This window comes from Lepisma saccharinum, chromosome 30, assembly GCF_977018435.1.
Source record: "Lepisma saccharinum chromosome 30, izLepSacc3.1, whole genome shotgun sequence".
NCBI classification, from domain to species: Eukaryota; Metazoa; Arthropoda; class Insecta; order Zygentoma; family Lepismatidae; genus Lepisma; species Lepisma saccharinum.
Genome location: NC_139258.1, coordinates 8,231,457 through 8,255,576, shown reverse-complemented (window position 1 = coordinate 8,255,576; position 24,120 = coordinate 8,231,457). Strand labels below are relative to the sequence as shown.

At 34.8% G+C, this 24,120-nt stretch overlaps 1 protein-coding gene across 3 annotated transcripts in view; it reads right to left on the bottom strand.

Annotated features, from left to right (window-relative positions):
* LOC145982078 (uncharacterized) overlaps positions 1–24,120 on the bottom strand; it is a 187,355-nt gene that overhangs the window by 13,401 nt on the left and 149,834 nt on the right. The window contains exons 19-24 of one of the 3 annotated variants that reach the window (XM_083115674.1): positions 23,689–23,780; positions 23,055–23,166; positions 12,718–12,947; positions 7,287–7,436; positions 4,402–4,458; positions 2,268–2,414 (exon numbers count right to left, since the gene is read on the bottom strand). In XM_083115674.1, the coding sequence (XP_082971800.1) occupies positions 2,268–2,414; positions 4,402–4,458; positions 7,287–7,436; positions 12,718–12,947; positions 23,055–23,166; positions 23,689–23,780 (788 nt within the window). The remainder of the gene's footprint in view (positions 1–2,267; positions 2,415–4,401; positions 4,459–7,286; positions 7,437–12,717; positions 12,948–23,054; positions 23,167–23,688; positions 23,781–24,120) is intronic. The other 2 variants (XM_083115675.1, XM_083115676.1) reach the window with 2 other exon arrangements.

Sequence of the window (24,120 nt, the reverse complement as noted above, 5' to 3'; positions counted from 1 at the left end):
AATATCAAAAATTTCTCGCTTTAAGAAGGAATCTCATACACTTTCCTTAACACGTGCTAATCTGTTTGCCCGACTTCATGCTTTTTCTTCCCAAAGTGCACTGGGAGATGACCTCAAGTTAAATATCATCCATTGCAGTTCGTTAATATAAGAAATAAGTGCTAATGAATCTTATTTTGAACTAAAACCGTAAAGATGAACATATGTTAAACAACTTACAGAATAAATACTTCATACTTCAATACCATTCTATAATATCAAATATAACATTTTAAATATTTACAAATAACAATGATTTTCCTTGCACAAACCATCTATGAATTAAATTTATATAAGTACAATGTGATAAGTGCAATATAGATCTTGCTCAGGATAGGGACATATGGAAGGCCTGTGTTGCTGCAGCCATGAACCTTCGGATTCAAAAAGGATAGCGAGTTAGAGTTAGTTAGTGAGTTAGCAATGTGATTGTGAGTCTGAAATTATAATATAAACTTTGCTTTTGACAAGCGACAGGTTGTGAATGGTAATTGTACGAATATACAATTTTAAGAAACTAAATTCTGTGAGTACATGCTGTTTTCAAATCTAGCCTTTTGAAACGAAGATCTTAAAAGTTTTCAGGTTAATGCTTATTGAGGTTCATAAATGTTGTTTTTCGACACTTAATTGTGTATTCAAACCCCCACTACAAAATAAACGCAATGTTTCATATTAATTTGTTAGTACGAAATTCTAGTTTTCTAATTTTTAATTCAATGTGCTAGATTTGATACTTATGAGGTTATTGCATACATCCACATGACTGAAGTTTAAAAGTTGCCGTACAGTGAGAATGAGAAATTGCCTTATTTCCTAGAATCATGTGCAATTATTGGAAAGTATTAGATTGTTTTTCTATCAGGTTCTGCAAAAAGTCTTGTCGTTTTTTGTAACTCGAAACTTTGTCTATGCGAAACTTCTGAAAAGATACACACAGTTTCATTAGCCTCTAAAGATAGACAGGACTTTCTGCAAAACAAAATATTTGCTTCAAACATTGTTTGATTGTTGTATTCTTAAGAGGAATTTACCAATTGTATAGCTAAGCTATTACATGATACAAGATTCAATGCTACGTTCTCTTTCTCTTTGGATGACCATCTTGCAGTGTGGTAAACTAAACGCACTACATCAGTAGCAATTCACTCAATTCATAACATCATAAAGAGAGTAAAAGATTCATATAGATGCAAGGGAAGATTTCCTAACTTCAAACGCAATGTTAGAATAGTTAAAGGTTAAATAGACAATAAATATGAAAAACTCAATATGCTGACCAAGGCAGAAATTTATTGTATTATAAAACAAACTAAACGTAACGTTTCAACCTTATAGCAAGGTCTTCTTCAGACTCTGCACCAAGTACAAATCTAACAAGGTACAAAACAGGACGATATATATATACACAAACATTACTCCCCTCCAGACTGTTAGAAAGTTGTTCTGACAAGGCAAAGCCACCTGCTAGAATGTTCCAGAACAACTTTCTAATAGTCTGGAGGGGAGTAATGTTTGTGTGTATATATATCGTCTTGTTTTGTACCTTGTTACATTTGTACTTGGTGCATAGTCTGAAGAAGACCTTGCTAGAAGGTTGAAACATTACGCTTAGTTTATGTTTTATAATAAAATAAATTTCTGCCTTGGTCAGCATATTGAGTTTTTCATATCATGGAAACAAGGCTTAATGGTGTTATAATTAGACAATAAATAATGTTCAATTAAAATAGAATCTCAATAAGAACTATTGCCATTGTTATTAATTGTATTAAAAACCATCTAGAAGAAAACAAAAGCTTCAAATACATATATATTCCTCAGCAGACAAATGTCAAAACTTGAAACGCATGCCGATAATATTATTTGTATATATTAAAAAGTAATATTTTTTCTGCAATAAGGAAACTATATAAATAATGACAATGAAGATTGCCTATTTTTCTTCAATAGAATTGAAAATGTAGGTGGCAAATTAAAGAAAGTAGCTATTTATATATAAAAATCAATTATTTTTTTCTTAGCGGTCATCTTATCCTAGTCGAGACTGGAGAACATCCATGCCCTGATTGTGTGTGTAAAAGCGTGTGTTTAACTTGTGTATATCGGAAACGAATATGTGCGATAAGGAAAAAGTAATGTGATATATTTGCAACGTAATGCAAAGAACACAGAAAGCACTGAAGGATTTCACTCATGTTTGCAAGCAAAGTAAATAGTAGCGCAACCTTATATGAATAAATCCACGGCATTTGGCACCTCCAGGACAAATATCACTATTATACATACAGCCAACATCGGAAGCGAATATTCTTCGCAGTTTTGCGTAGTTTATTTTTGCTTGTTCGCCCTTGGAAGCGCCTTGTGGATACATCCTGAGTGAGGAAATAGATATTGTTGTAATACAGAATACATGTTACAGAAAAATCTAAATTTATGTAAAAGAAAGTGCTATTGAAAGGAATGCGGAATGTGTTTTCAAGTGATTTATTTGTATTAATTATATTTAAGTTTGAAATAGTATTAAAATTAGTTGGCAAATAGTAGGTACAGTTAATTCATTATTCAAAAGCAGTAAAACAGCGAGAATTAGTAACATTGCAGTATGATGAAATAGAAATGTTTATATTGGATACTTTTCCTTGTCTGTATCCTCAAAACAATTCTGGAACTCTCAGATGATGACAGTGGTAACACTGTAGCCTTTTAATCAAGAGGTCCCAGGTTTGATTCCCGGTAGAGGCACATTACGGAGTGGTTCAAATCCCACTTTAAACTATAGTTCCAGCCTCGATTAGCCCATATGTACATAAAATGAACACACACTTCGACAAATTTATTGACAATAATTCATTTGAAATGCAGAAAGTTTTCTGTTTGTCACCCATTATTAAAGGAACTTCAAGACACAACTAGATAAATTGAAATGAAGACACGCTGATGAGATGAACTCACTGTGAATTTGTATGCATTTTTCACTTAGAAAACTGTAATTTGAATACTGACCTAACTCACAATATATTATGAAATATATTTCTCTTAAACACTGAATACAATTTTTTCACTGCAAATACGCCGAAGAATTAACAGTATGTGAATAAACTAAATTAATAGCATGACAAACATTTACGCATTGGCTGGTCGTGCTACCAATGTACAATATACTTACAATATTTAGAAATGTTATCTAAATATATGAAAAGATTGCTGGTATCTGTTCACGTACTGTATAAAAATCTGATATTCACTAAACAAGGATTTAGGATACTAGGTGTCTTAGGTAGAGTACATCTTAACACACATTTCTAAATGCAAACTTATTATGGATCGTTTACAATAGACTGGCCTATAATTTGAAGAACTAAAAAGAAATAATGTGAAAATTAAAATTCAATTCTTCTTAATTAGAAGCAAATTTCTTTCATTAAATAAGTCTCGTTTGTGATACCTATAATAAGGTAATATTTCATTTCTAATTATGAATTTCGTCCGAATAATATTATATAAGTATATAGAAACTTACATAATCATGTGATTCTAAGAATAAATACTTTTCACATGCAGCAGATACCGCTCTTTTGAAGTCATACTTCAAACTAGTAAGCAAATACTGTAGTCGAAAGAATTATTTAACATTCAATACAGTGATTACATCAACATACACAATATCGTCAAAAATGTAATCCAAAATGTACTCAAATTTATTTACACCATCCATTACTTTTTTTGTATGTAAAAATAGAGGAATCCAATGAATATTAACATTCAACAGGGTACGCCATGTGTTAAAATTTGACTCATGTTATAACAAAAAATAAATTTTATTTACAAGGAGATATTTTAGTTTCTTTATTATTCTTTTGGCATAAAAATATCAATACCCTTATCAAAAAACGTTAAAATCAAACAAAAAATATAACGAAACTAATGCAATCAGGTCTTCTTCTGACTAGATTCACTTTTAAAAAGTTCAACTTTCAAGTGTTGGTATGACTCAATATGTCGAAATTAATTTCCTCCAAAATTCCAATACATAAAAGTTTATTATTTGACAAATATGCCAGCAAATGCATTGAGAATATTTATGATGCGTTTAAATATAAAAGAAAATGCATCATGCATTAATCACAAGAGGTAAGAATTTGAGAAGTATATTTATCATGCATGATTCTCAAGCTGTAATCTCGATTGAAGTATACAGCAAACAATTAGAAAAGCAAACGAGAAAAAAGCAGGTAGTATATTATAAATTTCCACTTCATGATTTAAAGGAGAGGTTTCAAAAATTATTTTTAAGTGTTTATAATCATAAGAGTAATCCCACTATATAAGGGAAAATTGCACATGCTCTCAGTTACTTACGTGCTGAAAGTGACAGTGGGTAAAGCTTTGTCACTGACATTGGTCAGCGTTTCTTTGCTAGAACAAACAGCAATACTTTTAGATTCTAAAATACGAACTGAATAACAAGAGCCTAATGGTAGCTAATGCTTTAACCATAATTTTTAATTATGAAATATAGTTACATTGGTAGGGGTTAAAATATTACATGAAATGGGAATTAAAAATAGTTTCACAAAATCGCATCTAGAAGAATAGTAATTAAAATATAGCAAAGGGAAATTTTATTGTAGTTTTTAATACAGCATGTAACAAAATTGACTTTTTAATTGTTTATGGTATTCTCATTTTAAGTTGATTAATATCCATAATTTAAAATAGTTAAATATGACTACAATTTTAATGATGTGCAAACTATGTACACAATATTAGTATCTATCAGGGGCATATTGTGCATGTATATGCTGAAATATACAATTAATTTTCAATAGGTCATGTAGATTGTTAAATACAATATATTTTCAGAGAAAATATATCTGGACGAAGAATTTTACTGAAAAGAAAATCCATTTGCAGCAAATATCTGACCTGGTGAAAAGTTAGTATATTAATCATAGTAGTCCCCTCAGGATAGCCCCGTGCCATGAAGGCACACTGGACTGTACAGATAATGTTTTCATTCTTGCATATATAAATGTAATGTACTGGTATGAGAGAGAATATACGTATAGCTTTATATATAATTTGGGAAAGAATTAGTGTTAAGAAAGAAAGGCTTGCACACATTTTAACACTCTTATACAACTTAATGCATACATAGTATTTTTATTGAAGAAAATAACTTTTTTGAAAGAAGTTATACCATTGTTTCAATTATTGTGAATTGTCTACTACAATAACCAATTCCATTACCCTGGATACAATCCGGAAGAAGAGTTTGTTGGAAAAACACCACAGCTGAAATCTAAATATTAGTTAAGAATATACTTCATGAAACTAATTGGTGTTTGCATATTTTTCTTTACTGTATCACATATTTAGGATATTAGTAAATTTCAGTATTGCTACAAAATGTTGAAGGAAAATAGAATTTTGGATATTATATAATTTAAGATTGAATTCCAGATTATCACTGATGTCAATGTTCATTTCAACAAAATTTTAGCATTACAGTTACCCCAAAGCCAAATCTTTAGGCTGTATAAAACATAAAACGTTTCAAATTGTAGTCAAATGAGAATTTTACTAATATTATTATTTTTGTGGATTGCATCAAACGTCTTATTTTCTGCAAGTGAAATAAATTGTCATCCTTTAGCGCGGATCTACTAATTTACTTATAGGATTCTAGACCTTTAATTTAAGAGTTATTTGTACACAATTTGAAACTTTAGCAATTTCTTTCGAACAAATTATACATGTATTGGTTTTACTATAAATTTATACACAAATAAACTGAAAATGTTTAGAAAAGCCACACAACCTGATATCTACTCGTCATTGACGTCCAAAACAAAAATATCTGTAATACTTCATTTAAAAAGAACCCGTCAGTTCAGATATTTTCTAAAATATACTGTCTTGTGTCGTATTAGATATATCGTATGTAAGAACGAAGTGTAGTACGTATAATCGACACAAATCAATGGAAACTTACTTGCGATCAAGGAATTGTGAAGCTGTCTCAAGGCCTCAACAAAAAAACAATCCGGGAAAAAATCCCAACAAATCGGAAACATGTCTATGTATTGGTCATGTATTCTCATTTAAATTGCTTACACTGATGTGAATATAAGCTTTACAAATACAGGTTTTACTGAAACTAACGTTTAAGGAATTCGCAATTCCAATTCTGAAAAATCCACTATGAAAAACAGAGATGTTCTACCAGTGTATAAAATTCTATTATGGGCCTTCCCGATGACGTAGTGGTAATGTTGCCTATTAATCCAAGGGTCTCGGATTCAATACTTGGTGGAGGCACATAGTGGTTTGGATCTCACTTTAAACTGTAAGTCCAGTTCCGACTACCCTGTCTGTGTCTAAAGTGGACTTAAATACACACTCCAACAAACAAAATTATATTACAATATGCAATGACTTCTGTAATCTAGAACAATTTCATAGAACGAGTATAATAGTGTACAACGTATGACATTAATATTTATTTTAGTGATAGTAATACATTGAAGTTTATAGTAAGTACTAATATCCGTTCTAAAACCTTAATAATGATCCACATTACTATTGAAAAATTGCAGTTATGTAACAGAGTGAAATACTTCAGAATAACGTGCAGGATACAAATAATAATATGAGGAGTATAATATTTATAACAACTATTAACGCAAAATTATTATTTGACATTGCAATTAAACGATCTAGTCCGTAGGGCATTTGACTGCCACGTAGGACACAGGGGTTCGATTCCCGGGGTGAATAATCTAAGGTCAGAATTTTTCCAGCCCTGTCTCTGCATAAACCTGTTCTGCGGTTCACCCAACTCCAATATCAATACCTGGGGACAACCTTGGGGAGTAAATGCGGCCAGAGCGTGATGCTAACCACATCATCTACAAAATGGCTGAGATCGATGAATGTGTGGAGCCCTAGCCACATCCACCTATATATGCTTCATGTAATAGTGTAAAGTGTACTTTACTTTACCTTTGTACCTCAGTTGGGGGAAATGATCACCTTGAACACTGGGGTTGATTTTAAGGGGTCTACTACAATGACAGTAGAGTGATATACTACTCTTCAAAATGGCATAATTTCTTCATAACATTATTTTTGGATGTTCGGACAGAAGTTATGGTTTAGGAAAAAGGCAGCACAATTATTTTCCATGATAGTTATACGTATATATTTTTATAATTAAGTATATGCATACGTAAATGACTTACACACGCCTTCCTGGACCAACTGGCGTTAGTCGAGGGGACTTTGTCTCTGCCACGACCGACAGAAAGAGCAGAAGAATGGCTGCCCCGAAGAACAAGCCGTTGGGTACGATGCTCAGGTAGTAAGCAGTGGAGTCCAGGCGGAGCCAGCAACTGCAAGGAAATGATGAAATGTTTTTTCTCAAGGATATAAAATACAAAATTTAAGAACTTAATTTGAAATTGTCTTTATCCGCGTGGCTTAAAATATATGAGTTCAAGTACAAGCCATCTCGGATTAATTCCAATCAAGAGAGTATTTCTATTCATCCACATTTACTTCCCTATCCAAGCACATTGTAATCTTGAAGTTGAGTGACAAATGTTCGTCTCCATGTTTCTACATGTATTGTCTCTTAAGAATGAAATAACAATAGCTTTCTTTGTAGTTTCCAACATGGCACAGCTGCTCCCAGTCCATCAATTCAATAAGGGAAGTAAAATCATATCTTGAACTTGATTGCTGACATACATGCAGGCCCGTAGCTAGAGGGGGGGCAGGAGGGGCAACTGCCTCCCCTGAGAGCCTGCTCTGCCCCGCTGTGAAAAATACACAACACATTCCTACCTGGAATTCTCACTACTCATTACAATATTATATCCCCTATTACTCTAGCAACATAACAAAGACATTTATTGATTTTATGATTGATGAAGGTGTGTGGGATTCCGTATAATGTATCAGTATTGGGGGGAAAAAATTACCTTCCAGATTCAGATTTCGGGAAATGATCTCGCAATTTTAAGTATCTAGAACAGTTGTGACATTTTAAGAAGTCTTGTATTAATTGTGCCTAATGTGTTTGGATGTTTTTCTTGGATGTGTTGCTATGAAGTTTGAACTGCATATTTTTTTTGGTTCCCCAGTCTACTTTTTGGTAATAGCGATTCATGTTTTCTACCACATGTAGCTAATCGTGACAATGAGTGATGACGTGAAATTGATGAAGAGACACTCACACACAGTGCTGCAGGGGCATTGTCCCCCCCCCCCCACTCTTGGACGGATGCCCAATCTAGGGAGGCAAATATTGAAGTAAAGAAACATGACTAGCAGAATCTAAGTATAGCAGGACAAATGGATACTCAAAATGAAATTAATTTTCAAGTGTTTCTTGCATTTTTCTTCCTGACAGTTAAGGGCACTTGCAGGAGGCACAGAGGGGCAATTGCCCCCTCGATATCAAATTTTATACAAATAAAAATACATTTCGTAAAATTTCCTTGCTCGCTTCGCTCGTAAAAGTGGGACGTGCACATTTGAGAGACAATTTGGCGGGTGAGTTTATCATGTAATGTGTTTAAATAATATATATATTAAATAAACTTTGAATACGTACACAATTTGGCGTTAACATGTTGCACATGTATCTTCTTATTTTACGTCGCTCCATGTTGTATATGTGTAAAATATATGTTGTACATGAAAGTTATACGTGTCATATGTACAAAAAGAATAACGTTCGTCATGCATATTCTGTCTTTCAAAAATATAGTTTGTGTGCTTGTTTTCCATTATTAGCTAACATGAAATTGAACGTGTTGGAAAAATTATTTCAAATCATTTGTTCAAACACAAATGCTTTAGCACCGACTCCTATACCCTCTTTTGCACGATTTACAATTTACAGTTATTTACAATAACGTCTTTTAATGCTACTATTATTACTACCACTACCACCACTACTATTATCATTATTATTATTGGCACGTTTACCCTGGTACTTGACCCTCTCCCCTCCAGATAAAAATTTGTGGTTTCGCCTCTGCTCACAAACAACACTCATGCCCAGGCTCGAACCTGGAACCCCTGGCTTCGTAGTGTTATGTAACCATCCCACCATGGAGGTTGGCTAGTGACAGATGTAGGACGGCTCAAATTATTATCAAATACGATGAAAATGTGATAGTGTTTCACATTTATTATTTCGGTTAGAAAGCAATAAAATGTGTAGTTTGATACGGGTTACACTAAGCATCTTATGGAGTGTAATATCAATTTCAAATCTTATGAGCCGGCCCCGGTGGCGGAGTGGTTAACACATCGTGCTACGACGCCATGGTTTGAAGCCCGGCCTGGGCATGGATGTTTGTGAGTGTCCATTCATAAATTTCATATCACCACTCATCCCGATCTTTGCAAATTAGACAAAAGTGGCACAAAAGGCGATGTAAAAAAAATGCAAGTCAATCAAACAATCAATCAAATCTTATGAATCATTTCTCTATGCAAACACATCAAATATGATAAGCAACATAGGTGTGTGTTATGATATTCATTTTATAAAGGAAAAGTTACGTTTTAACCATGATTGTTCGCATGATATCTTTCCATAGCATGTTATATATTGCTCTAAGAATTTTAAACGGCAGTAAAAATAAATGACATTTGCAACTGCGAAGCTATCAATGGGATTGCATACATTAAGGACAAAAGATGCCATATTTCGATTGCTTGCAACATCGAAAGAAGAATTAGACGAGCAAATAGTGACTGAGAAAAGTTGCTTGCCTTGATGTCCTATACACACTGTAAAAGTTGTCGGTGTTCATCAGGCGGCACCCTATGAATATAGGTTCACGAAAATGACAAGTACAAAAAAGCTGCAGTCAAATAAATACGATTGAAAATCTCCCAAATTATATTCTATTCATTTTCTTATATTTATTATATTACATTTTGTCTGTAGCAGACGTTGTCTGTTAAAATACCTCAGGCACAACCTAATATTTTGACAAATAATTATGTCAACTCTTCTGCTATGGAGTGGATTCTCCTAATTTTATTCATATATCTTAAGCCATTCTGTGACTGGCAGAAATCAGTATCAGCATAAAATATAATTATATTTTGGGTTTGTACGCTTCTGTTCATAAAGTGATGGCGATAAGCGGCCCAGAGACCTTGTGCCGCGGAAATGGGGTAAGGCGAAGGAGGCCCCTTATATCGTTCGATTTCGTACCATACTCATTAAGGAAGGTATTTTTCATAATGTAAAGAGGATACAACATTTCCCTCTAAAAAACTTGATATGAAATATAATCCAAGAAGTCATTGATCAATCAAGGGATTCCTATTTGTTTGTCGGGTGGCAAACACAGTATTTCAACAACACCATATTTTGCAAAATGGTTAACGTAACCAGTAGGCAAACATTGTCGCAAGAGTCTTTCATTTGAAGCAAATATAATCCGTGGTGAACTAAGGGACCCATGTTTTAATGTTTTAGCAAGTAGGCCTACAAAATATGTATTACAAATTTTTACACAATTCATCAAAGTGTAGATAATATGTAACCATTATTATTTAATTAATTCTATTTTTCTGGAATAACACAACACAATGGTGTTGTTGGTTGGATTCTCGTTTGATTCCTTTGTGCGTAAAAATCTTGCATACTGGAAGCTAGAGGGAAACATTATGAAGCACGATTTATAAAGGACTTCCTTGATCAGTTCTGCAGAGAAGCCCAAAGCTGTTGGTAAATATTAATAGTTTATTAACATTATTGAACTGTAAATATAAAGTAGATACAGTCCCGATTAGCCTATTTATGTTAAACTTTATTTTTATATTCTTTGGTAGCCCGATAGGTCATTATAGAAATATTGTTATTTGATGACGTTCGACTTTTTTTTTGTTCGTTGGAGTTTCAAGATATCACTCCTTTCCTGTTACTTATCACTTTTGGAGGAGGGGTGGGGGGGCAAGTGCCCCTCTGTACTTTGCTATATCTGCCAATGCAACACAATATATTACAAATTTGCCCCCTCTAGGATTGACTTCGCCCCCCCTACTAAGAATTTCTGGCTACGGGCCTGCATACATGCACTATAACATTTACATTAACCAAAAGTTATTTCTTTTCATTCTTTATAACTACAAAATTGGGATCTAACATCGCAGTTACTCCACTGATGGTGCAAAGAATTTTCTTTCCCCATTCAATTTCAAATTTAGGAAGTTACAAATATGGTCACATAGTTACAACAACATTTAGAGAGAATGAAAACAATATCGTCAAAACCCTTATGTAGGTACTTGCATGTACATTTGCCATTCTATTCGAATGGATTAAGAATATATTGCAGAATTGAATTTAGTGTATGCTATTTATAGGACAGATCACCGTGGAAAAAATAAACTTATGAACCCTTAATGTGGTTAGTTTCATGGGGAATCTAAGTATACAATTTCGAGAACATTTCTTCATCTAAACTGTGTAAAAAGATATTTTTCCCTTTCAAAACTCAATATGTGGCGATATAAAGAAACTTTATATGCAATTGGGGGTTGGGTATGACTCATTGCACCCAACTCAAAAGCCCTCTTGGTCAAGCAATGTATTTCATCATCTGACATAACCTTGTTAGGTTAGGCTTGTTAGGTTCAAATCTCTTAGCATAAATGCACTAAAGTTCAAATCACCAACCCTGAGACCTTCTGTAAACAAACCCACGTGCATGCAGAAAGCATTGCAAACTCATAGAAGTAAAATAATCCACACGAAAATCCAGCGTTGTTACAGGATTCATTGCGTAAAGTAAAACAACAGCCAATTTGTAGTGTGGGATACGCTGCCGCAAATGACGTCTCACTTTAAACCCAATGCTCTTTCTTTTGTACTTATTGCTTCACCTTTATGGTTAACTCTTTGCACCAGTAATCATTTCCCATAAATTTGGCTTCTTTCTTGCATGCGAATTGAATATATTTTACTTGCATGTTTTTAGACAAAACGATATAACATGATAATGTATATTTCTAAGGTTTGATATAGATAGGAGTGTATTTGAAATTTGTTTGTAGATTTTATGTAAATTGTATCATGTAAATAAAATATATAATGGGCATGAACAGTCATATGCAATGCTGTAAGTCCAATAAATATATTGATGATTATGATCAAAACAAGACAAAGAAAGTTCGTAAATTTATTGCAGTTGGAAACTTTGACAAGCATCCTAATAACGATTTTTGTTCCGCCAAATATAGTGCACTTCGTAAAATAACTTGGTGACATGGCAAGGCAAGATAAGTGTGAACATTTTGTAGGAATATGCATTTTAACTTTCAATGAGCTTAGAGATTTGTGTACATAATGATATTTTATAACATTGGTTATTTTCTAAAAATAATCATGTGAACAGGAAGGAAGTAGTGCCACTTTCAACATGGCGAGTTCTATGCGTTCGGGAAGGTCTCCGTGTTCAGTGATACATCGAATCGGTGAGACGGTTTGTTTACAGAATATCTCAGGGTTGGTGATTTACACTTTACATTTCGTCTAACTACAAAAGTATTTGGCCTTAAGACGAAATATGGCGCTTGACCAAGAGTCCCATTGAGGGTCAGACTTTGGTTAACTTCCCCAACTCAATTCAGAATGCTTACTTTGCCATTGTAGCGTTGACGTATTCGTCAAGAACGAAGGGAGCAGTGAAGACCACCCACAGGAAGGGAATTCCATAGCCAAATGCGAAGAAGTAGAAGTACTTCTCTAACAAGGCACACTTGATGAAGCTCACAAGATGGCTGGCAATGAAGAGGCTCTCCAAAGCAAGAAACACGAAACAGCAGAGGAAGAGAAAGTGGAGAGCTACAGCTGTCACCTTGCATCGGTCCTAAAAATAAAGAGAGAAACGACATTTAGTAACTGATTTTCCATTCCATAAAAATATTTATTACCAGGTATAATCCTTTTCTTCTCTTGTTTCCTCTTTATAATAAAATTTAGAAGTGAGACAAGGATTATCTTACGTGCACAGTGGAAGGTAATTTTTCTTTTATATCATGTAGTAGGCATTAACCTATTCAATGTAAAACTTAATATTCAGTCAAATACAATATTTATTAACAAATGAGCATAATATTTAATATATTTTCCAAATATATATACATCATATGGTTCATCCATAACCAGTGGCGGAGCGTGACCTTTCCAACAGTGTAAGCCTAGCATGATGAAGGTTATTTCCCGTTGTGCTTATTTTGGGCTGACATGGTTAGTGATTTATCCACACACATCGACCCCCCCCCCCAATTTTTTCAGAACACTTCCCTGGAATTTTTCACCAAATCAAAAATTCTGGATATCTGATAATTAAGTTAGTGTTATTCCTATCACAATGAGTAACGTATCGATAAAAAATATGCAAAGTTAGATAAAATGAATAATAATAATAATAATAAACAAACGAAAACAGAAGGAAACAGAGAAGTGCTGAATACTTTTTACAACCGCATAACCAAGTATCAGCTCCGTATCATGATTCGCAAAATCGGCGCACTTTATTTTTCGTTTCTGTTACTATGTCTGCTAGAGAAGGAAGGGGTGGGCCTACCTCAGGCGCGTGCCCAGGATTTTCGTAAGGGGGGGGTTATGAATCTAACACATTTTCCAGTTCACAGGTCAAATTTCTTGTAATAAATTAGATAATTAATATACTTGGATTTTACCCCCAATGAACGCAATCAATGTATTTGCTATGGATGCTTCATGTTTTTATTGCATCATATAAAAGCACCTGCTTGAATATTTCCAAATTATTAATATTTTATATTTAATTTCTCAAATATAATTTTTAAACAAAAAGTATGTGCACTCAACATTGTAACAACATTAAAGAGATTAAGACTACTTGATGTCTTAAAGACAGTAATAAATAAGGTACCACAGTTCAACAATTTAAATTCTGAAATTTAGGCATCGAGGTTTCTGCGAGTTCTGACAGTATGTCGTCACAAGTAACTTTTATATCACGGTGAATGTTCAGAGCAGCTAACCCATTTAAAATCTTTCTTCGCAAATGGTATTTCGAAGATAGGTCTTCAAGTGCCTCAAAGTTGAGAATGATTTCTCATTTGATGTTGTTGTTACCGGGATCGTACATAATATGAGCAAACGTGTGTTTACCCAGGGAAATATTACTTCACTGCACATATCAATTGCTTCAAGAGTATTTACTAGACGTCTTTGCATTGCTGTAAGATGACGATACCACAGTTTCATTTCAGTGTGAGCGTCGTCGCCTTGTAATCAAGGTGTCCCGGGTTCAATACCCGGTGGAGGCTAATAGTAGTTCGGATCTCACTTTAAACTTTAGGCCCAGTCCCGATTAGCCTTACTGTGCATAAAGTGGATTTAAAACATCAATTCAATCAACATTGTACTTGTTGTGGAGATGGTTTTGCTAAATATTGTGTACATTTTTGGCATTGTATTATTATATTATTGGTCAAAACATTTGTTTGACAGTCGACAAACAAATACGAACCCCTTCAGTAATTAACATTTTCTACTACAGTGTCATTAATGTGTCATATTCATTTTCATATTAGGTCTATGGAGAGGAATTTTGTATAATGTTAACGTTATGGAACTGCGAAACCAACTGTTGAAGGGGCCACTCCCCCCTTCCGCTCCGAAGCCCAGTACCGCACCACAGGATCTGTCACTGAGCCCGACAAAATCTTGCCAGACAGTGCTCGAAATGCAAATTCGTAGCCGAAAAGGGAGGGGATGTTTGATCGATTTTGGAAATACGAGGGGTACATCCTTGTATGGATCAACATGGAGACAATACAGTAGGTGGAGGATGCTCAATATGAAAATTATTCTAATTGGGGGTATGATTTGTGAAACTTTCTTAACTGAAGGCAGCATCCCCTACTTCGACCACTGATGCCAGAAAAGATGCTTTCAGAAAATGAATTTATTACTGCACACGTATATTACTTATTGTATTTGTTGCGTTTGTACAAGAGAAATATTCAGAAGATTTGTAAGGAATATTTACAGTTAATAGGATGCCTATCTAGTCTATCCCGTGTCGTAATACAAACTTTATCCCTTTCCTACAAAATAATAAAACTGTCCATGCCAACCGTGATTTTATAATGTGGTTGCATACATATACACTAGCGACATTAGTGCCACTGCTCCGACGCCAGGGTTTCAAATACCTTGGTGGATCTATAAGATAGGTAATATCGTTTTTCGAGGGTTTGTGAACAAAACAAAAAGTAAATGATTTTAAAGTCCATTTTATATTCAGATACGTTAATCGGGACTGGTCTTAAAGTTTAAATCGGGATACGTACCACTGTGCAATGCACCTTCACAGGGGATCAAACCCAGGACCTCTTTGATTACACCACCATCGGTGTGGACCCTGAAATCATTGAGGAAACTTGTTCATCATAATGTTCTCTCGCCCTGCGAAAGTTTATTGGTGATATAGGGTGACATCCTACGCACGTCTTCCAGACATACACACGCGGGCACACCCCTCCCCTGCACACACACGATTGTATGCTTACAGCACATGCTGTGCCCTCCCAGAAAAACAATTCTAAATCCGCCTATGGATATATCTATCAAATAATGAACGTCACTTACCTCGACAGTTCCTTGACATAATTTTGCAACAAGGTTTGCAATATCTTCTGTTATGCCTTCTTGTTGAATATCAAGAGTCTGAAAGTTCGCACGTTTCACTCTCGCAATTCGGATGGAATTCCTCTGAACTTAAATCGACCTTTTCTGACGTTCTATTTGTGGAAGGTGAAGCTTCAACTTCCATTTTTTGTTTCTTTTTGAAATAATCTAATAATGTATTTCTCCTCTTTTTTCTATCCATCTTTAGTTCCACCTCAAAAACGTAACACACAACACGACCACTTCGACTTGCTACCTTGCAGACTGCAACTCGCTACAACCCCAGTGAACACCAGGACTTGGGAGAAAGATACCGGGCGGTCGAATGTCTGAACCATGCATCCAGCTTGGTCCAGCTCAAATTACGTCACCAGTGTTGACAGCAACCAGTAGTGTCAGTGTCAGTAGTGTTGGCAACTGCTAAATTATTTACGCACAAATTCAAGCGAGATCTTTCACACATGTTACAAGAAAATTCAATAAACTGAAGGCTGGAAATTGGTTGCGAAAAAAATATCTAATTTGTAAAGAGCACAAGAGTAAAACGTATAATATTTTGGCATATTAATTGCTTTTATTTTGTTAATGAAACTGACTGGGCCAGTTGCGCTATATAACGCATCCCTCCCTTCCTCCCGGCATGCTATTGTACAAAACATCGATTGCCTACTTCGTAAAACCATGCCTCACTACTGCCTGCAACAATTATTATTATTATTATAATTATTGATATTTTGAAATAAATATGCATCCAGGTGCGAAATAAGATTTTGACTTACTTTGCTACTAATTGTAGTGATTCAAATCTCACAGAACTTTGCTCTGCTGGTATAAATGGTATAAGAAGGGGAAAGAAAGAAAAGGGAAGTTAGCAGCACTGTCGTAACAGGAAAGGGAGGGTCATTCTCCTAAGAGGGTCATCGTGGGTGAAAGAAAGGGAAGGAGGGATTCCTTCAGTTCGCATTCCAAGGGTTGCGGCTCTTTTCTTGACCATACTGAGAAGGAAGTTCTCCTTCCTTTTCAGTGACTAAGGAATGAATGAATGCTTGTGCATTGCTGTAACTCAACTCCAATATTATCAAAAGTAATTGAAGGAGCAATACATTTCTCATTGCCAAATGTAAACATTTTACAATATTGGCAATTTATGAAATAAAATGTATTTCTGCTTTGAATTTTTTTAAATGACGAAACCAATGGGGGGGGTTTTAACCCCCACCAACCCCCCCCTGGGCACGCCACTGGCCTACCTATGTCCACAAGTTTCTTCTTGGCAGCAAAATCCTTGCTGGACAACGGCGTCTTCAACAAGTTCTCCACCCCACCGCACAATCACACTCATTTTATTCCATAATGCACTTCACTACTGTATCACACCACAGCACAGGGACGACATTCCGCTTTTCAATAGATGGAATTCGTAAAAGCAATACCTCGAGACTTTAACAAACACACAGCAAGAAGGGGAAAAAAAAAAAACCAGATCCAAAATCGGTCACTGCTCAAAGCAGTGATCTTTCGGACTGTGAAGGGAATATCCCTTTCGGATATAAATAAATTCCCTCTCTTGCCTTAAAATCCCCTATATTTAGTAAAAAAAAATACAATATAAAATATAAAAGAAATGCTCACAAATTGTAGGGATATATCCAGAAATTTCTATCAAAGGACATGTAAGTGCTTTCTTAGGATACTGTAAAAGCAAATCTAGCACCTAAAATATCATAAACAGGCTTTTCGTACGTTGTTCGAAGAGTGTTTGAGTCCCGGTCTATGTAATTAATAATATTTGGTTCACATTTGACATGAAATTTGTAAAATTGCTTCAATCTTCAGTTTTCATTAACATTTATTTATTTATTTACTTATTTATTTCACTTTTTAGCTCAATTATTACCAGCTGAGTTCATACATAAACGGAAAACAGAGATCTTAATATGTCTAATGTTTATGCTCTCCTACAAGCGAAAAACAGAAACAACAAGAATTTAGCACATCAATGTGTATCTAATTTTCCCGTATCCCGCTCATTTCTAGGTCTCTCCTTTTCTCCCTTCATGTTAGTTTTTTGGTTCAGAATTCCCTGTTCCTGGAAAGAAAAAACCTCCTTGAAGCACCACCGGCTCAAATTTCCTTTGCAGTCAACCATTCATACCCGACAGCGCTGGAGCCCCTCCTCTTGCACGACCTGTGTCTCGCTGGCGTGTATTCAGTGAAGCCAACCCAAGCATAATGGTGCTAAATCTCGCACAAGTTTAAAAAGTCGTTTGTAAGTTGGAGATATAAATAAAACAACAGGGCCACTTTTCGTTCTGGTTGAATTTTCTCAAACTTTTCACATAACGTAGAACCCATGCCGTTGGTTGAACCATTCGAATTTATATTTGTTTTTGTTATAAATTAATATTTATAATATGAAAATCCCAGAACAATTTAGTAGTATGTAGTATAATTTCGGAGTTTAAACGACACCATGGATGTCCAGAAGGGGCAAGGCAAGAAGACACTTCCTAAAATAAGAATGTCAACCATTTTCACACATACAATTTCATTTCAGTCATATCAAATTGTTAATTATTGTAAGGGCGTTGCAAAAAAATGTTAACTTCAAATTGAATTAGTATATTTTGAGAAGGGAAATATACCTAGTTTACCCCAATCCCTGAAAAAGAAATACTTTGCTTAATCCTCCCTGGTGGAAAGAAATACTGCGGACGTCCATGAACAACACTTTTTCTAAACATGAGGTTTGCAACGCTGCTGTAAGCCTCTGCCCGTAGGTTTACACACCTAGGGTTTAGACGCGCTCTTCTCTCTATATTCCTCGCTCTTCTCCTTCCAGATACGGTGGGTGACGGTAGGCACTGCTCCTTCGCGGTCAGAAATTTGTAAGGCAACATTCAGACGGCTTACAACTTTCCCAAAGCAAAAGGCGGGAGTTCTCATGTGCCATCTGGTGCTGAAGTGTTGCAATCTAACAAACAGGATCTCGAAGACTGGTATCGGGCCGAGATGAACTTTGAAGTTTTTACGAATTTTGCCATATAATTACATACATTTTACTAGAACTAATAAAGTGTAAGCCCGGCTTACACGGCTTACATGGACGCTCCGCGCCTGTCCATAACCAATCTAAATACCTAAGAACCTCATTTTTGTTAACACAACAATAATAGCTATATATAATCTCCCCATTCAAGTATAACCATCCATTCAATTAAATAGTTAATACGTCCATAAGTCAGTACATAAAGACTAAATTGAGACCACTGCACACACCCCCAAAACCCCTATAGCCAACATGACCCGGCGCAATATACCCTTAAAAATCAGAACTATAAAAATAATAGGTAACTTACACCCGGCCATGCAGGCCCAAAAAGGGTAGTACACGGAAATACAGTTTACTCAGCGTGAGTCCAGAATGTCCTTGGTCTCTCTCAGTCGGTAAGTTTCTGCCATGCCAAACTCCTTGCTCACTCAGCTCAGAAGACTAGCCAATGGCAGACCTTACCTTCGTCATATGTATATTTTGTCTACATGACGTCACAAATGAGATCATGTACACTATGTGCTTTCACAGGGCTGTAGTCAAGGGTATATGGCGGTATATGCCGTATACCCTCTGATTAACCTTACTCATTAGGATATACATACCTTCTGTTAAAATGCGTATAGTTTCTGAACTAAAACTAACTCTCTAGCCTTCTTAAGCCCGAAGGTTTATCGCTGCAGCAACACAAGTCTTCCACCTGTCCCTATCCTGGGCAAGATCAATCCAATCTTTTCCATCCTTACCGATTTCCTTTAGGTCCATCTCAACGTTATCTTGACCTTCCTACAGGCCTCTTACCATCAGTTTTCCCAACATGAATCCTTTCCTCTCCCATTCGTGCCACATGGCCTGCCCACCTGTCTTCTTGATTTAATCATTCTAATAATATCTGGACATCAATACAAATTGTGCAGTTCTAAGTTATGTAACCTTCTCCACTCACCAGTCTCCTCATTCCTTTTAGGTCCAAATATTTTTCTAAGGATTTTATTTTCAAAAACTCTTAATTTATGTTTTCTTTCAATGTAAAGGGACCAAGTTTCACATGCAGCAAGTATAGCTCCTACTTTTGTAATTTTCTTGTTTTGTTTCTTTATTTATTATTTCTCCTGTAGTTCACGGCTGCTACAAGCATGAAAAAATAGTTTTTGTTGCGACGTTCAGCAGACCACACACTCCCTTCATCAGACCTTTTTTTTTAGTTTGATTAAAGATACAGTTTATAACAATGTGATAAGTTTAACAAAAGAGAAGCAGTTATACAATGGATCTTGTGAATGTTACATTGTTGTAACATAGCAACTTAACTGTGAAACAAGCGGTCTATTTTTATTTATGTAATTTAGCAATCACACCAGCTTATTACGGTCGAATACTTTGATCGGGAACATAATATTGAGAAGGTCCACCAGTTGATCCGTTTGTCTCAGAAATATGTGAAGACGTTGCTGCAAATGACGATAATTCAAGACTTTCTGCAAAACGTTCTAGTGACAAGTGTGGTGACATATAAATAGGCACTTGGGAGTGTTTTCAAGCAGACAGTTATAACACCATTAAGCCTTGTTTCCATGATATGAAAAACTCAATATGCTGACCAAGGCAGAAATTTATTTTATTATAAAACAAACTAAACGTAACGTTTTAACCTTCTAGCAAGGTCTTCCTCAGACTCTGCACCAAGTACAAATGTAACAAGGTACAAAACAGGACGATATATATACACAAACATTACTCCCCTACAGACTATTAGAAAGTTGTTCTGGAACAATCTAGCAGGTGGCTTTCCCTTGTCAACTGATCTTTCACTTAAAAGGCTAAACATATTTTCTTCCATCTAGAATGTGGTTGGACTCTTTATCTCACGCTCTTTTTCCTTCATTCTGCAGAAGAAGACTTTATTGATCAGTTAAATATGGCGGTCTTCAAAGTACTTTTTCAGAGATTAATTTTTAGTGTTTTTAGCAAAATTAATAAAGTTAATAAAAGTATACAAGCTGAAAATTCATAAAAGCAATATCAACAAGAAAATAAAATTGAAACAATAACATGTAGTACTGTAGTTAATCAAAAACTACTACAGCCTGGCCTTTCCGATGGCGTAGTGATGACATTGTCGCCTTGTATTGATTGGTCCCTGGTTCAAGACCCGGTGGACGCTAGTGGTTCGGATCCCACTTTAATCTGTATATCCAGTCCCAATTAGCCTTTCTGTGCATAAAGTGGATTCAAAACTCAAACCAACAAACACGCTACTGTAACCTTTACATTTAAATGCAATCAGTAAATACTTATTGCTTATTTTTTTTAAAAAATATATTGTACATTGTAACATGTCTCTATCATGCCCATTATTTATATCATCAACATCAGTATTCTAGCATCGATGGTATATTTTGCAGAAGTTAAATGACTTTATTCATATGTTTAATGGAAACATAGTCTCCGTCTAACGTTACCTGCTGAAAAGATTTTTGGGCTACAAGACTGTTTATTACCAGTAAACACAATATAAAAAAGTCTTCTGCTTCATTGAAACGTGGAGTTTCGAATAAATAATTCCAAGTCTAGTTCAACATCTTTAGACATAACTAGGTCCCGGGACTTCATGTCCTATAAAACTGTAAAATATGTATGTAATTATGTCATATAAATTGGAAAATATGTCGTGAAAAATTACAAATATGTCAGAAAAATGCAGAAATATTCCCAGTAAAGTCAAACATATGCACAACAGTACTCTCGAATTTCTCCCATACCCGATAGAGTAGAGTAGGGGCTGTAATGTACCTAATGCTATTTTTACTTTTGGCTGATTTTTGTGAAAAGCGAAAAAGGCAAAGAAATGATAACGAAACTTCTTTACTTCCCGTGCAGCAATGACAGAGAACATTTTGCCTCAATAATGTTTGCATGGCTATCAATTGTCGGCGTGATAAAAAAAAATGGGGTATTATTTTTTCTGTAATAAGAATAGACGGCACCTTTCTTCCTCCGTAACTTCCATATCCTGCCATCGACAATATAAACTATCCGTTGTGCTAAAGCTATAAAGAAAAAAAATATGAAATAACCGATTATGTGCGAGAGAATTACGAAATTATACAGAAATATGTATTATTAGAAGAAAATTGAAGAAATATGTTGTAAAAACGCGAAATTGGTGAAATATGTCAATAAATGATTTGTCAAATTTGTCTATTTCGGCTGATTTTCATCAGATATGTAAAGATCTCATCCAAATGAAAATTATGTTATAACAAAGTCCCGGGCCCTAGACATAACATAAGAGTAAGTATGCAACTTTGGAACAGGTTAACGTTATAATAAATTGCACAAGCTTTCAACGTTATTTCACGGAGACACTCTCAGTTACTACAAGGGGTTTCGATGAAAGTAGGGATGCGCCGAAGCCGATTACGATGTATGAAAATCGGCAGAAATTGACATATCGGCATCGGTATCGAAATCGGCAAAAATCCGATATTAAAACCGGTACAGATTATACTAGAGTTTTACCTTCTAACAAGTTTCATATTCTAGTTTTGTAAGATTTATTGAAAATTTGGTTATGATTCGGCATTATTGTAGAGTTTTTATAATAAAATTATTGCAAACTCTCATTCAGAGGATCAACCTAACTATAAATCGGAAATAAAACAGTACATTGCTGTTGTATTGGAAATTCAAAAATGAGTATTGAAACCTGAAGCAAGTGCTGAGAAAATACTTGGGCCATACCTGCTGCATCAGTATTCAGTGAATGAGTTGTTGCTGAACAGATTTGCGATAAGAGAAGAAGTAGGTTACTTTCAGAAGTGCTTCCACATCTCGTGTTTCTGAAGTTGAATCTGGCAGAACAGGAATTTATTTTGCATTTCAAACAAATGCTTGTGTTAACTACTAATGTTAAATCTCTAGGTTCACATGCAATAGAAATGTACATAGCAAATTTATTTTTGTCATGCAGAAAATAACATCCCATTTCTGTTTAATAATCTTATGTATCGGAATCGGTTAAATATCGGCATCTGTATCGGTTCCAAAAATTATCGGTGAGTACATCGGCATCGGTAAATTTTCAGCTTCGTCACATCCCTAGATGAAAGTAACAAATTTTCGACTCCTGAAGATTAAAACTGCGGGAAGGAATGAGTTAATTGTTCAAATTTACACGAAAAATCTACAATATAATCATGTTATAGCCGAGACTATAAACTGAATTGATGTACTTACTTCATTCGAATATGAGAGTGGTCCATCGGGCAACGACATGAAGAGGAAAATGTAGGCGAGGATGAGGGTTGATTGGAAGCACACTTGAGCAACTATGTCAGACAAGGTGGACCTGAAATGAAAACAACTTGTCATTTAAGAAAATTATTAACAAATATAATAACAATAATACACGTATGGAGATTTACTGTATTTGCTTCAACATATACAGGTTAAATTCAAAGAGTATAATATTATGGCAGTTGACAATAACCACGTATTTATTACTAACAGTGTTCCATTCATATTTAATTTAATGTAGAATAACTGAAATATAATAGGGGATGTTCTAAGGCCTAATATGAACTTTTAGTTGGTATGGCAAGCTCAGAAAGTTTACCCATGCTAATTATTATAAATATCTGTTAATGAAAGAATGGAATATTTTACTAATGAGATCAGGAAATTTATATTTTGCCAGAATACAAAAAGCAAATCTAACGAAATTCACATTTGAGCGAACTTTAAATTGACTAAGGATTGAATACAGCAGAATTTTCAAGTGCATAAAGACATAATTCAAATCAAATCAATGGAAATATATAATGTAACGTTACTTGTTTTAATTGTACATAAAATACTCCCAGGTACTTACACTTCTCCAGCGATGAGAAATAAAAGGAAGGCCACGGAAGTGCAAAGTATTAATATGCCGTAACTGATGCTCCTTACTGTATAGAAGGTTTTCTGAAAAAAAAATATAACGTTTTACATACACAATTGATAATTGAAAAAACACATATAACCCAATTATGGACTATATGTTCAAACACATTTTTAAAATGGCACTGCATTTTAAAATGAATATATATTATTTTTTATTCAACTGTTCTGATTAAGGAATGAAACATTCCAATTTAACAAGTGAAATATCTAACAAATAATATCCTCATAGGTATATAAATACTATAATGTTCTTTAAATAGGAAGTTGAAGAATCCAAATAACATAATTTTATTGAAAAATATGGAAGTGTGAGTAATAAGTTCCTACAAATATGTCTTATTTATATAACAAACTTTAGGAT